The sequence below is a fragment of the Pezoporus wallicus genome, unplaced genomic scaffold (genome assembly GCF_028554395.1).
Source record: "Pezoporus wallicus isolate ANWC-B61680 ecotype Strahan unplaced genomic scaffold, APGP_CSIRO_Pwel_v1 contig_4722, whole genome shotgun sequence".
NCBI lineage: Eukaryota > Metazoa > Chordata > Aves > Psittaciformes > Psittacidae > Pezoporus > Pezoporus wallicus.
Genome location: NW_026641840.1, coordinates 2,106,430 through 2,122,945, shown reverse-complemented (window position 1 = coordinate 2,122,945; position 16,516 = coordinate 2,106,430). Strand labels below are relative to the sequence as shown.

Below are 16,516 nucleotides of genomic sequence, written 5' to 3'. Positions count from 1 at the left end.
TTGGAGCAAGCTGCTCTAGTGGAAGGTGTCCCTGCTCATGGCAGGGGTTGGAACTGGATGAGCTTTTAGGTCCCTTCCAACACAAACCACTCTGTGACTCAACACTATTTCTATCATTCTGATCTGTAAACACATCTGGCTGATTGTACATCCACCACCAGGAAGCTCACTTCTCACAATGAGAAAAATCCCAAGCAGCAATAATTGATTTGGAATAAACATCCCAAAGCAGTTAACAGAAAAATAAAATGACAGAATACAGCTGTTTCCAGCTGCAGTTTGGTGGCTGATCTCATGTCCTCATCCAGCTGTGGCTGTGACACTGCCCAACATCACTTTCCTGACACTGATGATTGCTCCAATAATGTTGGTACAGCTCCAAGGAGATGCTGATCAATGAAGTGATGGGAAAGGAGAGACAAAGCTGGTTTTTACTGGTACACACACCCAAAGGTGTAATGCTGCACACTCAATATTGCACAGAGAGAAAAGTGCAACTTACAGCTGGGCTGGGATCTTGGAGCTGTGTGGGGTCCTCAGGGCGATGCTGCAAAGACGTTGGCCCCGGATGGAGAGCTGCCCCCTCCAGGGACAATACAATGCTACAGGGAAAAGGGAGAAGGGCTCAGAGAAACCAGGACAGGAAAGGAACAGATAAAGGTACATTTATAAGCCAAACCCAACCCCCAGTTGCTCTTACCTTTGCGGTTAAGCTCAGGTCTGGAGAAAAAAAGAGAGAAAGAAGAACATTTAGCAATGGGCAAAGGAAAAACCAGCCCACAAAAGCAACTGGGTGCTTTGGAACAAGTTGCTTACAGGCTCTCTATGGCCAAGACAGGCATTTCCTTCGGCTCCCTGTACTGGCAGGTGATGATGATGTAGGGGCAGATCTGCCTGGGCCGCTCTGCAGTGCTGCCACCAGACACTTCATACACGTAGTACTGGGGTTAGAAGGGAAACATGGATGAGAAGAACAAGGTGAGGAAGGACAATACCGTGTCCCCCTGCAGCCCACAAGTGAGGTGACTGCACAGTCCTGTTGCAAACTCATACCTGGCTCTGCTCAAAGGCCAGGCAGTGACTGGTCTTTGATGGTAGGTTGCTTCTGCTCATGCCAACGTGGCAGTCATAGCCGGGAGATGGGCAGGTATAGCTGGTTGTGTAATTCTCAGAGATCACCTTCACCTTCCCCTGTACCACAGAATTTACCCAGAAAAAGAGGAATACATATAATTATTCACAGAAACTTCTTTTAAAGACCCCTAAATCCTCTTCATCCAACCCCCCCCCAAGACTGTTGCTGACAGCCCCACACTCCCCACCAGTGTGCTGATGTCCTTCAAACATGAGGGCCTGACTAGACCATGTTTGGCATGGCAGATAAACCTGCACTGCTCAGGAGGGCAAATGGGAGCAGTGTGGGTTTGGTGCTCCCTATAGGGAGCAGGAGCCAGTGGGGAGAGAAGAAAAAGGCCACACATCAGCCCCACGGAGCTGATTTTACACCCCACATCAGCCATGGGCTCCTTGAAAACCACTTGCATTGTAGAGCAGCTTCTGAAAACCATTCCAGATATAAAGACAGACTTTCACTTACCTTAATCAGCTTACAAATGACAATATAGCCTGATTTTCCATGATACCAGGGTCTTGGATGGAGACAGTCTGCATGCTTGGATATATAAACCCCTGTGAAGACAAAGCAATGCAAGATCAGTTAAATCAAGTGCTCAGAAACACATGCTCAGATGTGTCTCTGAGCAGTTTCCACACTACATGAAAACACATCCGGGCTTGTCTCTTATAGCAAGGTTTAGTGAAGGGCTTACAGGGTCTGACAGCAAGTGGAGCAGGTATCCTGCTCAACTTGGAGTCATGCAAGGGCAACATGGATGTTTACACATGACGAACACACACTACAAAGGCACAAGAGCAGGCCCATAGCATGGCACAGACCCTCCCAGGTCCCTTTCTTGGCTCTTTATGGCCTTCAGCATCTCAAAGGCCAATGGGAACCTTCTACCCTGTGACAAGCCTATTCTGACATGGCTTATTCCCATCCCTTCCCTATGCTCATATATGTATATATCAGGGTAGAGTGTTGGCTCTTCACTACTGTTTTGTGGAGAAGTCCATGGGTGGAAATGGAAGCTACAAAGAAACACACCATAATATGCATCCCAGTCCATCAGGAATAAGACAGCAGATAAATAACCAGTTCCTGCTTGGTTTTGCAAGCCCTGCCATTGACTGTTCAATGATTAGGTGTCTTAGCCTGCAGACACTTGCAGGATGAGCACTGGGAGACGTTCTGCTTCTGGCTGAAGGAATTCTTTGAGCAGCACATCCTGCACTGCACACCTTGAGTTTCTGCATCTCTGAGCAAGGAATAAGCACACACTGAGAAGGGCTTTGACATATCACAAGCTGCTCTGCTTACTAACAGGACTATTGGCAGAAGCTCAGAGAATGGACTCTAAAGAGCAAAGCAGTGGAGAAAGCTGCCAAAAAGCCACTTTGGTGACAAGGGTCGGTATTAACAAGGGAGAAAAAAGCCTGAAATAGAGAGGTGGAGACACAGTAACATTCCCTGGGGATGATCCTATCCTCAACTTGTTGAAGGGGCAGAAGGAACATACTGCTGCTTGAATGATCTGAACAAATGCAGTTTCTCATGTAAGAAACAAAGGATCTTCCATGGGGGTTTGCAGTAAATACAAGGCAGGACGAGGAGTTTATCTGGGCTTTTGATTTTGGTTTTAAAGGAGTCAACATCCCCCAGAAGAGGGAACATGTCTCTTGGTTCTGTACAGGGAAATCTTACCTTTGGCTGGGTCACCAAGTATGGAAATGGAGCTGCTGTTCACACGCAGGCCTGTCTGACACACTTCTTTTGCCTTCAAAAGAAGAAACAGCCTCTTTTACCATCTATTTCCAAAGCTAAGGGACACGGCTGTTGAAATCTGCAGCACAACAGTTGGCAAAATACATGCAAGGGGCAAAGATGCTGCAAGTCAATCACAGATCATTACAGCCCCAAAACATCTGTGGTAGAAAGGAAATTAAACACAGTGTCCATAGGTAGAATGAACAGGAAGAAAATGTGTTGTTTCAGCTACTAAATGCTTCTATTTATCAAGTGTTGTTACAGAAAACCTCCATGGATGCAAAAGCTTAGAGAAATCTGGGAAAAAAGCAGATTCAAAGCGTGCAAAGTCCAAATATATATTGACCAAAGAAGGACAAAAGGAGCTGTTTGAACTCATTATGGGCAAGAACTAAAAGCAAACCAGGGAAGCTGCTGTCAGTCCCTTTATAAGCAACATGGGGCACTCATTACACCTAACTCCAGCCTCCTAGAAGTGTCTAGCTTAGACTAGACACTAGCTTAGGCTAGACACTAGCAAGTGGCTAGCTTAGACCAGCCCACAAGGCTTCTCCTCTGAACAACAGGGACAGGGACATCCAGAGAGCGATTTGGCCCAAGCCTTTGAGATCCCTGCATGACATGAGGTCCTCTAGAGAGCTCCCTCTTTCCCATGGGCTGTACAAGGAGCTCAGGCACAAACTGGGCTAAACTTCAAACAGCAAAAGGCTGAAAGGCTGAGAGCTGGAGAAGAGAAGGCTCCTTAAAGGGAGACCTTAGAGCAGCTCCCGTGCCTAAAGGGGCTACAGGAAAGATGGAGAGGGACTTTGGACAAGGGCCTGTAGGGACAGGCCAAAAGGAATGGCTTTAACCTGCCAGAGGGGAGACTGAGATGAGCTCTTAGGCAGAAGCTCTTCCCTTTGAGGGTGCTGAGGCGCTGGCACAGGGTGCCCAGAGAAGCTGTGGCTGCCCCAGCCCTGGAAGCATTCAGTAGTTGAATGGAGAGATGTGAAATCAGATCCAGCACTAAAACCTTCCAGAAGCTGCTTTCAGAACTTGCTCTGGACTATTTATACTGTAGCAATTGCACTGGTGAAGAGGGTACAGAGAGGCAGGACACTTCAGTCAACACATCTGCTGGGCTTTGGTGAGACACAGCACACATGCAGGCACTTTGCATCAAACTTAAGCTGAACAAATATTCAGGTTACCTCTGCTTCATTATCAAACAGGAGAAAGGCAAAGGTCTCCTCCAGCTCCTCCTGGCTGTACCCAGCAGCTTCCTTTGCTTGGGCAAAAGCTTTGAGCTGCAGAAGACACAACACCACTTTGTTCTAGTCCATTCATACCAAAGCCAAGTGACATGAGTTCTTGGTGTGAGCACAGTGTGACCCATGCACCTCCAGTCATGGTCACTATGGAGCAGCTGCCACCAGCCATGTGCCCACACAGCATTCCCTCCCCAAAGCATCCTCCAGTACATCCAGTCTCCCACCACCAAGACCCCAATCCATGTGCAGTCAGTCCATCTGTCCCTGCCTCTGTCCCCAGCAGAACATGTTCAATGTCCTCCATGGGACAGCAGGCACATCCAGCCCTGTGGTGTCACACTGTGTTCATCCCCAGGAAGTCCAGCCTTAATCCACTTTGTCCCTCTTGCCCAGCTGGCTACTGGGGAGCTGGTTTCACTGAGCAGCATGTGGGCTTGTAGGGCATCACATTTAGCAGCCAGCTAAAGCCATCAGAAGAAAAAATCATCTCAACCATGGAGAAGATGCCTCCAGAAGGGGAGATGCTTGTTGACACTTCTCCCTCTGCTCATCAAGAAAGCCTAGAATATTTGACTAGAGACTATCATGAGACTACAGCTCAGAGAGTTTGGCTACGGCCAAATAACACATTGCTCTGATTTCTTTTGTCTGATAATGAAAGCAGAGCATGTTCCCTGGGCAAACAGTGGAGAACACCATGGGAGCAACAGAGCTGAGTGTGAGTTCGTGAGGATATGGGGCTTTAACAGAAGTTGTAGAACTACAAGAACATTTTTAGGTGGGGTTAGAAGATGAGAAAACAACAAACTCATCACAGCTTTGGCTTTAGAACTCAGGCAAATCAACAAATTACTTGATACTGTTTTCCCAGTTTTTTATCCAGCACCACAGTGATAATCCCAGATTTAGGCAGCCAGAATGTCTTTGCTGTATTTAAGTCATGACAACAAGCAGTGTGGTCTCCCCAGGGAACACAGCCTGTCTTCCACACCAGTGCCCCATCCCTGGCAGTGTTCAAGGCCAGGTTAGACACAGGGGCTTGGAGCAACCTGCTCTAGTGGAAGGTGTCCCTGCCCATGGCAGGGGGTTGGAACTGGATGAGCTTTAAAGTCCCTTCCAACACAAACCAGTCGGTGATGCTATGATTCTATGACAGCAGGATGAGATCGTTTTAGAAATGATTCTCTACACACTCCAGTCAGCTGGAGAAAGAGAAATGGGGTTAAAACTGGTGCCTGCACAAGGGTAATGGCAGACAAAAGAAACAGCACCTGGAAATCTGCCTCAGTGTCAATCAGCATAACAATAAAGTCAAAGCCCTCCAGCCAGGAATCAAACCAGGACTTCAGCCTGCCCTGAAGGCCTTCTCCAGAAGTGCTGCTGAATGTCTGACTACCCTGGCTCAATGGGTCTTTGGCTGCTGATCAGACTGGGAAGGAAGTGAAAGAAAGGAAAGAAAAGGCTCCCTTCAGCCAGGAACTGGAGATGCAGCTCTGTGAGGCACCAGGTCAGCCCCATGCTGCAAAAGAAAGACATACCTTCCAATAAACCAGCATCTCCAGACACTGCATCTCCCAAAGAACCACCCTCCTTACTCCCCAGTTCTTACCTCCCTTAGGAAAACATCATTTTCCACCAGGATTGCTTGGCTGTAGAGAAACCCATCCTGAGATGTGGAGTCCAAGTAGGAGCTCTGCAGCACCGAAACCGCTTTCTGCAATAGAGAACTCGACTCTTCCGACTCCGGATTCCAACCTGGAGTAAAGCAGCAAAACGCAGGTACAAATATTAACTCTGGGCATCCCTAGAGCAGTGTGAGGCTCAGCAGAGGCAGCTGAGAGTGACTCACAGTGCTCAGACCCCACTTAACAAGCCCAGAGCTCCACTGAGCAGATCTGGCTCCCCTCCAGCCATGCAAGCCCCAGGTTTTTGTCTGCAGGTTAAACTACCTTTCAGCAGGAGGAATTCCAGCTCCCAGTTTGCCAATAAGCCCTTTGCAACACAAAAAAAAAAACCCAAGACATCAGTAGAAACTGCCAGAAGCAAAGCCTGGTGGTAAAGCTGAACAGAACAGGGGTTTCTCTTGTGTTAAAGTTACTTAGATTCATTGTGTGCTCTTTTCATGTGAGAGTTGATGTCTAAAATCTCAGCGCACACTCAGTTTCTTGGGGTTATCTGTTTGACTCTAAAGAGGTTCAGGTCTTGAGTGAATGTGGTTTTCAATGCCACAGGAACAAACCTTCCCTCAAAGCCTCCACAGGCAGAGCGTTCTGAAAGCCCAAACTCTCTCCAGACATCCAAACATCCCAGTAAAACCACTCCCAACAGCATCTCACCAAGAAGAGGTCCCAAAGCAGTTGACAAATGAAATGTGGATGGAGAAACAAAGGAAAAAGCCATTCAGATGTTAAAATCCAAATAGTAAATGAAGTAGCCACTTAGAAACACAGGAAATCCTGGGCTCAGCCCCTGCTGCACATTTAAAAGCCTTTACTGCTATTCATGAGCTATGAGATTCCAAGTCTCAAGCTGTGTTTGCAATCTGAACACATTGAGAAGGTTTATTTCTTCTGGCCCATAAACAGTGACAAGCCAAGGGGAATGGCTTTAACCTGCCAGAGGGGAGACTGAGATGAGCTCTTAGGCAGAAGCTCTTCCCTGTGAGGGTGCTGAGGCGCTGGCACAGGGTGCCCAGAGAAGCTGTGGCTTCCCCATCCCTGGCAGTGTTCAAGGGCAGGTTGGACACAGGGGCTTGGAGCAAGCTGCTCTAGTGGAAGGTGTCCCTGCCCGTGGCCAGGAGTTGGAACTGGAGGAGCTTTATGGTCACTTCCAACACAGACCAATCTGGGATTCTATGATTCTATCTTCTTCACCAGCTTAAACAAGCCCAGCTCTGACTGCTCCTCATGTCCCCAAAGCACAGGACTGCAATGGGAGCTATTTAATTTCACAGCTACTGCTCCAAACCATCTCACTTTTCAGGGTGAGATGTTCTGCTCCTCCTGACAGCATCTCACAGCTCTGCATCCTCAAATTTGGGGTCTTGGAACATGAGAAAGGCCACGTCTAAATGCGTGAGCTGGGAGCCAGTTGTGTGTTTCCACACTGAATATGTGAGACACCAAGATGATAAAGAGAGATCATGAAGTTAAACCTCAATGGGCACAGAGCACATATTGAGGATATGAGGTGTTAAATCACCAAAAGCATCGGATATTCACTATTTTTCAGGGGTGAAAGCCTGGAAGCTCTTGGAAATGCAACAGAACCAGCAATTTTTGCATGTGAAAACTCAACCATTTGCTCCTCCCTGCAAGCTCAGCTGCAGTGTTCAAATGAAAGCCCAAATGGGGAAAAAACCCATCAAAGTTGCTGCAGTAATAGAGAAATACATGAAATAAACGCTGATAGCAAGGGAGCACACAGCCACCTTTGCAGCTATTAACATCATTTGCCAATGCTGAAAGTATGAGGAAAGGCTGAGAGAGAGGTGGGACTCTTCAGCCTGGAGAGAAGGAGGCTCAGGGGAGACCTTTATCCCCATGCTCTAGTAGTTAAAGGTGGCTACAAAGAAGATGGAAGACTCCCTTTTGACAAGGAATCACATGGAAAAGATGAGGGGTGATGGGCACAAGTTATTCCTAGGGAAATTCCAACTGGACACAAGAGGAGAATTTTCCACCATGAGAACAATCAGCCATTGGAATAATCTCCCCAGGGAAGTGGTGGATCCCCAACTAAGTTCCCAGTGCTGGACACTGTTCACTGGGTGCTGCTGGGACATGTAGTCTAGGTCATGCTTTCCCAAGAAAGGTTGGACCAGATGATCCTTGAGGTCCCTTCCAACCTGGCATTCCATGATTCTACGATAAGGCTCATCTTCCCCTTGTGCTGTGGCTGTGTGGACATCATCCTCCAAAAGCCCTGTGCTCCTTGGAAAGCTGCTAACTTACTCTTTCCTCCTCCTTCCAGGCTTAAAGCCAACTCCTTTGGACTTTCCTCCCTGATTCCACCTGCAAACATCTCAACATGGCCTGTTCCATGCTCTGCAAAGCACTGGCTGAAGCCAGCAGACATACATAGCCCATATGCTTCATGGGAGTTGCACATCTTTCCTGCCCTTTTCCATTCAAGGAATGCCCATCAGAAAGGCCAGCTGAGGCCAACAGACATGTACTTCCCAAACCCAGGACCCTCTTTTGGCTCATTTTCATGTCACCTCTGGATCGCCTCACCATGCAAAGACTTCTGAAGTCAGGCCAGGAGGAAACCCCACATCTTTTGAACCACTGGTACAGGGAAGAGAGATACTTTTCTTCCCAGCTTTTAGATTTACCTTAAAGTTTCAATGAATGCTGTCACATCTCCAAAACCCTGCAACCCAGGGTGGTCAGTGCATATTAAACACTGCCACTGGTCACCCATGGGGCTTTCAATCTGTCCTCGACACTGCTGCTCCTACATGGTCCCTTCCCCATCCTGCTGCTCTTCATGCAGGATTTCCCTCATTTTCCTGGCTTTAGTATGGAGTCCTAAGAGCAGGCATCACTGGCAGCATCACTTCTGGTACCACCACATCCCATTCCATACCAACAGTTCACATACTGCCAGCTGAGACTCCATAAGATCATTGAATCATCCTCCCAATTTCTCTGGTTCTGCTGAAGTCCATTTTCTCTCTTCCATTTCTAATCTCTCATTTTGCTGCTCTCACTCTAGTTTTTCCTTTCTCATCATCTCTAGCAGACAGGAACCATTATAGGAACTCTCCCTTTTAACTCTAAGTTATGAAACCCATGGTACCACATGCTTGAGCAGATATTACCTGCAAACTTCTAGCTACAGGCTGCTGATGGAGCAGCCCCAAAGGCAACATGGTAAACTCACAAAGGACATTTCTTGAAGCAGAAGCTCTGAGACATCCTTGAGAAGCTCAGCCAAAACCTCCTTGATGGGTATAGCCAGAAGGACAAAGAAATTGAGACCATGAACTGACCTTCCAGGGAAGCAGAAGTTGGAGATAACTATCCTGGGAATTGATGTCCTGCACCCACTGATGTATTTACACCAGAAAGGTATAAAAAGTAGCTCACTATCTACCCAAAATGAGCTTCTCTGCAAGAGCTTCCCTGTATGAGACCTCCTGGACTTGGAACATACACAGATTTGCTTTACTCTTGTAATACATATCTACCTGCTTTCCTAGTGGCAATTCTGTAGTGACTTGTGGCATATATTTATATATATATATGCGTATATATATATAAATATATGTGAGATTTAATCTCACATATGCGTATGTTTGGTTTACTAATAGTAGTTTTCTAGTAATTTGTAATAAAGAAGGTCTCAGAAGTGTAGACTCGCACATCTTTGTGTATTGTAGAGTCCTGAAAACTCTGTGGTCACAATCTACCCACTTGTGAGCTGGTCACATCACAAGTTGTGACCATGACCACTACACCTTTACAACCCAACTTTTACAATGAATCCTGGCTCATCACTGCTGAAGCAGAGAGCCACTTTCTTCTTTCTATTTAAGCCCAAAACTGAGCTAAATTAGCCTAACTAAGCCCAAAATCACCACCTCCCACAAATTTGATGATCTTGAAGGTCTTTTCCATTCTCATTGATTCTGGAGCAGGAACACATCATGTTTGCAAAGTAACAAGGTGTTAACCACAAGAGATGCTTCTGGCTGTTGTAAAGTATTTCCAGGTAATGATGGGATGTGAATTAAGCTTACATTTACTCAGCAGGAGTAACCAGCAAGGAGCTGTAGCACAAACCACTCACTGCTAGCTGCTGTTTGGTGTATTTGCAAACACATCACCCAAGGCAGACCCCAGAGATGGCTCTGTGCTGCACTGCAGAGCTAATCCCACCATGGAATAGGTGTCTTGTGCCCACAGACACCAGTCCAGGGCATGGGTACCATGGCATCAAAGCCACAAATTAGTTTCCTTGGCATATTTGAGCCTCTCCAGATTTTCTTGTGGTTTAGTGTGGGTTCTTCAAAGCCTTTTGGTCTCAAAACACACTCTCCTGCACCAGACAAGTGCCTTGTTCCTGCCCTTATCAGCAACTTTTACAGATTTGCTGCTTCCCAGCAATTTTATCTTTCACTTTCTCACCTTTTCCCTTCCTGTTTCTTCCACTCAGAAACACAGAGAACTGTTCTAACCTTGTGCCTGTCAGCCTGATGAGCAGAGCTGGCTGAGGTAACGGATCTGATCTAAACCAAGCATCAACAGAGCCAACACAGATGAGATATTACATGCACCAGAGGCAGATGTTGGGCAAAGGAAGGGCTACCAGGACAGGCTTGCGCTTATGGTCCAGCCCAAACAAGACCTCTGGCTTAAATTGGGCTGATGGAAGCATTTGCAGAGATGAGGAGTTGTTGGAAAATGAAAGGAGAAAAGACCTCCCACTAAGGATGGAAAAGATGGATCAGGTTCTACCATGGGATGTCTGGAGAGCTACTAACAAGAACTAGCATTTTCTGAAGGTGTCACCATGGGATGCTGCAGATGAGTTCAAAAATCAGCTTTATGGGGGTAGAAAAATATCCTACTGAATGCAAAGATCCAACCTCCTCCTCAGACGGCCCCTGAGCCACAAACCTGCATGAGTTTTCAGAAGAAAGAGTGCTTTACCTTTGTTCATATGCTTTCCCTGACCTATTCCAGGTCACCCCTGGAAGTGATACGAGCCAAGGTGGATATTTGGTCTTAGCTGGGGCAGCCCACTAAATCAGCACTAGGTTTCACCCCTACTCCACCACAGGCAGAGCCAGGCTGACAGAAGAAGACAACAGATACCCAGTGCCACATTAGCATGACTATGGTAGGACCCATCTCTCACTCCATGAGGTGCTTTCATGGACAAGCCCAACAGCTTAGTGAGTCAATCACCTTGCAACTGCTCCAGGGTGAAGCACTGGAACAGACCATTGATGGTCTTAAAGGTCTTTTCCTACCTCGTTGATTCTATGATTACAAAGGACCTCTCTGCAAGGGATGTTTCCTTGTGTGAGAGTGGTTGCCTCACATGGAGGTTCTCTCGTAACTGTGGAACTATTTCCCCCAGAAGAACCAAGCAGCCAAATTCCAAGAAGGGGAAGTTTTGGATGGCACATCTCCCTAACCTTTGCAATTAGCTGTTATAACCACGCTGATGGAGCTTCATCCTCCTAAATGACTATCTTTAGCCTCAAAGCTGGGAGTTCTGTCCCTGTTTGGGGTGAGGTGGTATCTTTTGCAGCCTCTGGGTTTGCTGTATTTAAAACACTTCCATAGGGAGACAAGGTGATTGCTGCCAAGCTGGAAAACCCGGATGCTGGAGTATATTTTAAGTGACCTCTGGGATCAGGCAGCCTGGGAGTGCAGATATCCAGGCTGCAGGAGCTTTTGTAATGCTTCTCAACTCAGCATCAGACTGCCAGGGTTCATTTAGATCACTTTTAGGAGTCACGCAATGCAGGGAACCCCTGGCAACCCCTCAGGAGAGCTACCAGAGGACAGGCAATCTCTACACAGACAGCTCCAGTTGAGCTCTGCCAGCACAGATTTAATCTCACAGCAACATCTAAAGGTGCCTGGTTGGTTGAGAAAACATTACGGGTTTCCTCACAGGTAGAGAAGGTTTTATTCCTATCCTGTGTAAAAACACCCCTGTGTGTAAGAAATGTCAGTAAACCAGGCTGTTTCAACCTGTGTCCAAAATTCCTATGCAACCCCAGCAAGACCATACCTAATTGCATCGAGACCAGGGAGATGGGCTTGCGTAGCCTGAGGGGAAGAAACACAGGAGATCCAACTGCAGCCCACAGCTCCCTGATGGAGAATTACATAGATGATGGAGCCTCTCCTCTGCCACCAGCAGATGGAAAAAGTAAGGGAAAACACCTGAAGGTGCAGCCTGGGAGGTTCAGGTGGAACAAGAGGATGAATCTTCCCCCTTGGAAGGGGGATGCAGCCTTGAGAGGTCACAGAGGTGGGGGTCCCCAAAAGCCACAGCTGCCCCAATCTGATGTTGGTGAAAAATCTAATTCCAGTAGGAGTCCTACACCAGAGAAACTTTCCAAGTAACATCTCTTGGATTTCATAACCTCTCTCCTGTTACTTCCTGCTGCTCATGTACTTGAGGATGTGGCTGCTATAGGTTGTCCCTCGTTAATTAACTGCAATGGCAGTTGTTGCTGCTGTTTATCTCGGAAGACGCTCCTCAAAAGCCCCATCCTCCTGCAGCTCCCTCCTTTTATCATCTTATACAGGTTGCCCCTGCTGTGAATTCACTGAGCTGCATGTGTCTGCACTGACTCTTCCCAAATCCAGCACCATCACTGGTACTGTGTTAACTGAGAGCAGCCCTGAGAAGGACTTCGTGGTGTTGGGCTCCCCATGACCCAGTTTCAGTGTGCGCTTGAGCCCAGAAGCCCCCCATGTGCTGGGCTGCACCCCCAAAGCGTGAGCAGCAGCTCAGGAAGGGGATCCTGGCCCTCTGCTGTGCTCTGGGGAGACTCCCCCCTGCAGTCCTGATCCAGCTCTGGGGCAGCAGCACAAGAGGGACGTGGAGCTGTTGGAGCGAGTGCAGAGGAGGCCATGGAGATGCTGCGAGGGCTGGAGCAGCTCTGCTCTGGAGCCAGGCTGAGAGAGCTGGGCTGGGTCAGCCTGGAGAAGAGAAGGCTCCTGAAGGGGAGACCTTAGAGCAGCTCCAGTGCCTAAAGGGGCTGCAGGAAAGCTGGAGAGGGGCTTTGGACAAGGGCCTGTAGGGCCAGGCCAAGGGGAATGGCTTTAACCTGCCAGAGGGGAGACTGAGATGAGCTCTTAGGCAGAAGCTCTTCCCTGTGAGGGTGCTGAGGCACTGGCACAGGGTGCCCAGAGAAGCTGTGGCTGCCCCATCCCTGACAGTGTTCAAGGCCAGAGGTTGGACACAGGGGCTTGGAGCAAGCTGCTCTAGTGGAAGGTGTCCCTGCCCCTGGCAGGAGTTGGAACTGGAGGAGCTTTAAGGTCCCTTTCAATTCAAACCACTCTGTGACTCTATTTTAGCACTCAGAGAGCTAAAGATAACCCTTCCTTTACAAAACCACCCAGTCAAGTGACTCTCCATGCTAGCACGGTAGCTGCAATGGCCTAAGACTGTCAGACTTGACCTTGTGGGTGAGCTGCAGACCTGTGCAGAGCAAACTAAAACCCACTGATGACAGTTTTGCCTTTGCCATGTTATGTTTTGAGGATTCCTTGTGCACAGCCCACAGATGCTACGTTGAAACCCACATGTTGAAACCCCACCAACCACACAGCACCTGCACAGCCACATCTAGCCCTTTGAAGAAAGATCAGCCTGATGCCACATGAGCTGCAGCTCATCTGCTGCATCCTGGAATGTCGAAAACTCAATGCCTGGGATGTCCTGGAGGTAAAGCCCATGCAACATGAAGATGTCCAGGGTCTTCCAACACACAGCCAGCGTTATAAGAGCAACAGCAATAGTTCATGTGTTAAAAAACAACCTCCCCAAGGCAGAGCTCCTCCATTTGGGAACAAAACCAACCTGTTGGCTGCTGGAGAAAGCAGGAAAACAGTTTCCTGCCTGAAATCCTGCAGCTGCATTCCTCCACACTGCTTACTTACTCCTTTTGCCTTTAAGCACGCCTGAAAACCTCCCAGACAGGGATACAGCATTCCTTAGGCATGGATTGTTGCACTGCTTCTGCTCTCACTACAGATGCTTTCTTCTCAGCATTGACTTTATCTCCTCCACTCTCTTGTTCTGCTTGATATGGCAATAGAACTCTAAGCACACTCTGTAGACCCTTTGGCTGTGGAAATGACCAAGACACACTCATTGCTTCAACTAAAAACAGAACCAGGTCCAAGTACTAAAATCCCCATGTACTGACTCCAGACAGCCCTTGGAACTAGCGGGTGGTTATCTCACCATCAAAACAAAACCCCAAACTAAATCCAAAATGCCAAACCGTGCAAAACCCAGCATTTACCAAAAATGACAAATATTTCATGCCTTGTCTCAAAGTGATTCTAAGCAAGAACAATCAGTTGGCCACTTTGGCAGCTGCCAGAGTGGCCAGCCTATTATATTTCATGTAATAAAACCAGCCCATTCCACCAAAGCTGTAATCCCATGTGTGGTTTGGGTGGCTACAGTGACTTACACAAGCCTTCATCCAGATTCTCCTCCTCTTCCCCTCCTGGCACAGCTGGGGCTGTGTACTGAAGAAACCCAGCAAACTACAGCAGAAAATACAGTAGAAGAGGCTACTTTTAACGCAAAGGTTCAGCAATGTGGATTGCTGCACGGCTCCACAAGGACTTGTACCAACACAGCTCCAAGTCGGGCGGGATGTGGATGTTGGGGTGGGTATTTGGGGATGGGGAACACTTCAGCTAGCTCTGCTACCACCAAACCCACCAGCTTTAAGAGGAACACTAAAACCAGACCAAACTATGTAAACTCAGTTTCAGCTGGGTCATACAGCCTCTGGTCTAGGCAGGTACTGATACTTATCAGAGCAGAGGTGGGGAAGGGACCATGTAGGAGCAGCAGTGTCGAAGCCAGATTGAAAGCCCTATGGGTGACTGATCTGCTGCCTGATCCCAGAGGTCACTTAAAATATACTCCAGCATCCGGGTTTTCCAGCTTGGCAGCAATCACCTTGTCTCCCTATGGAAGTGTTTTAAATACAGCAAACCCAGAGGCTGCAGAAGATACCACTACACCCCAAAGAGGGACAGAACTCCCAGCTTTAAGGCTAAAGATAGTCATTTAGGAGAATGGAGCTCCATCAGCGTGGTTATAACAGCTAATTGCAAAGGTTATGGAGCAGAAAGGGAATTCTCTGTTAAAAGGAGTCTGTGATCGGAAAGCAGCAATCTGTGTGAAACCAGACATTTCTGACAACAAACTATGTCTAACAAATCACTCCAAGTGCACACCAGTGCTTTCCAGACTCACCCACAGGACAGCTAATGCCAGTAGAGCCCTGTATTTGTCTCCTTACCCATTACCAGTCTCTTACAAGCACTGGTATCCACTAAGATACATCCACTTTGACCAAACCTTTGGGGCAAAACCATGTGCTTTATGTTCCACACCCCCCCCCAGAGCAGAGCGTTACCCAGCAGCCACAATGAGCACCAAACCACCACACTACTGATCCTTCTGGGCTAGACAGGCTTTCCTGCCCATTCCCTTTTAAGCCCCTTTGCTCCCTGCAGTAAGGAACATGGTTTACAACTGTTTTAGTGCCATCCACCCTCTTGCTTGCTTCATCTGCCCCAGATTATCCTCCCTTAAGAAGTGCAGACCTGCAGCTTGGCAAGCGCTGCTCTTACGGACAATCTGGGAGCAGAATATAACAGGACCAGGGCATAAAATTCCACTCCCCTGCCTCTTGTAAGGCCAATCTCCAGCCCTGCAGCTCAGTGCACTTACTCCAACCGGGAAGCAGAAGCTTTCCAGCCTTCACCTCCCCATGCCAGCCCCAGCACACTGATCTGCTTGCATTTCCACGTCCTGCTCCTGAAGGGTACCTGCATTGCCCAGCACGGCTCCCAGAGGACGGACCGAAAGCATGCACAGCCACAAACACCACGGCTCTCCCAGCTGGAACTGATACAAGGAAAACCTGCTTTGTAACTCTCTCTCAGAGTTGCGGAGTCTGATTCCGTGCTCCGGAATCACCTACTGGCGCAAATGGCAGCTTGGGAAAGCCAACGTGTCCCCCGTGAGCCAGTCGCAATGAGACACAAGAGCTGTTTCTATGTGTCCTAAGGCACCGAGGGGCTCGGGAACGGTGCCTCCAACCAGTGCCTACGAGGAGCGGGCATCCCCATCCAGCTCTGTGAGGCGGAGAGCGGGGGAAAACCGGCTCGGCCTCTCCCCGTTACACCACGGGTGTGACGGAGCCGCACTCCCCACGTCGCTCTTACCGGTCCCGCCGCCCCGCCGCTCGCCCATGGCTCGCTCCTCGCCGCCCCGGCCCCCTCAGGCCTCCCGCATGCCGCCCCGCCCGGCCCTCGGCGCGGCTCCGCTCCCGGCGGATAGCCCGGGAGGGCGCGGCGCTACCGGGCCGGGCGGGCGCGCTGCGGGCCGAGCCGATGCGGAGCGGGAGCGGCGCCGGCCGCCGCCATCCGCCGGCCCCAGGAAGTGAATCCGGAGGCACCGAGGAGGCAGGGTTGGGGCCGGGGAGGGGGGGAACAGAAAGTGAAAACTGACCCGGAAAGAGAGCGCGGGCCGGCCGCGGCTTCCCCTTTCCCTTCCTCTTCCGGCCGCTTCCTCTTCCCGCTGGTGACCGCTGCCCTTAAGCGCCCCTTCTGTCGTTCCCTCAGTCTTCACCTCCTGCCTTCCCTCT

At 48.9% G+C, this 16,516-nt stretch overlaps 1 protein-coding gene across 1 annotated transcript in view; it reads right to left on the bottom strand.

The window, feature by feature from the left end:
* Positions 1-16,309, bottom strand: part of TASOR2 (transcription activation suppressor family member 2) — a 40,383-nt gene extending 24,074 nt beyond the window's left edge. Inside the window, exons 1-9 of the mRNA XM_057425513.1 lie at positions 16,095-16,309; positions 5,747-5,892; positions 4,078-4,173; positions 2,825-2,897; positions 1,598-1,689; positions 1,054-1,191; positions 817-941; positions 701-720; positions 503-602 (exon numbers count right to left, since the gene is read on the bottom strand). Coding sequence (XP_057281496.1) covers positions 503-602; positions 701-720; positions 817-941; positions 1,054-1,191; positions 1,598-1,689; positions 2,825-2,897; positions 4,078-4,173; positions 5,747-5,892; positions 16,095-16,122 — 818 coding nt within the window. The 5' untranslated portion in view covers positions 16,123-16,309. The remainder of the gene's footprint in view (positions 1-502; positions 603-700; positions 721-816; positions 942-1,053; positions 1,192-1,597; positions 1,690-2,824; positions 2,898-4,077; positions 4,174-5,746; positions 5,893-16,094) is intronic.
* Between the last annotated feature and the right edge of the window lie 207 nt (positions 16,310-16,516).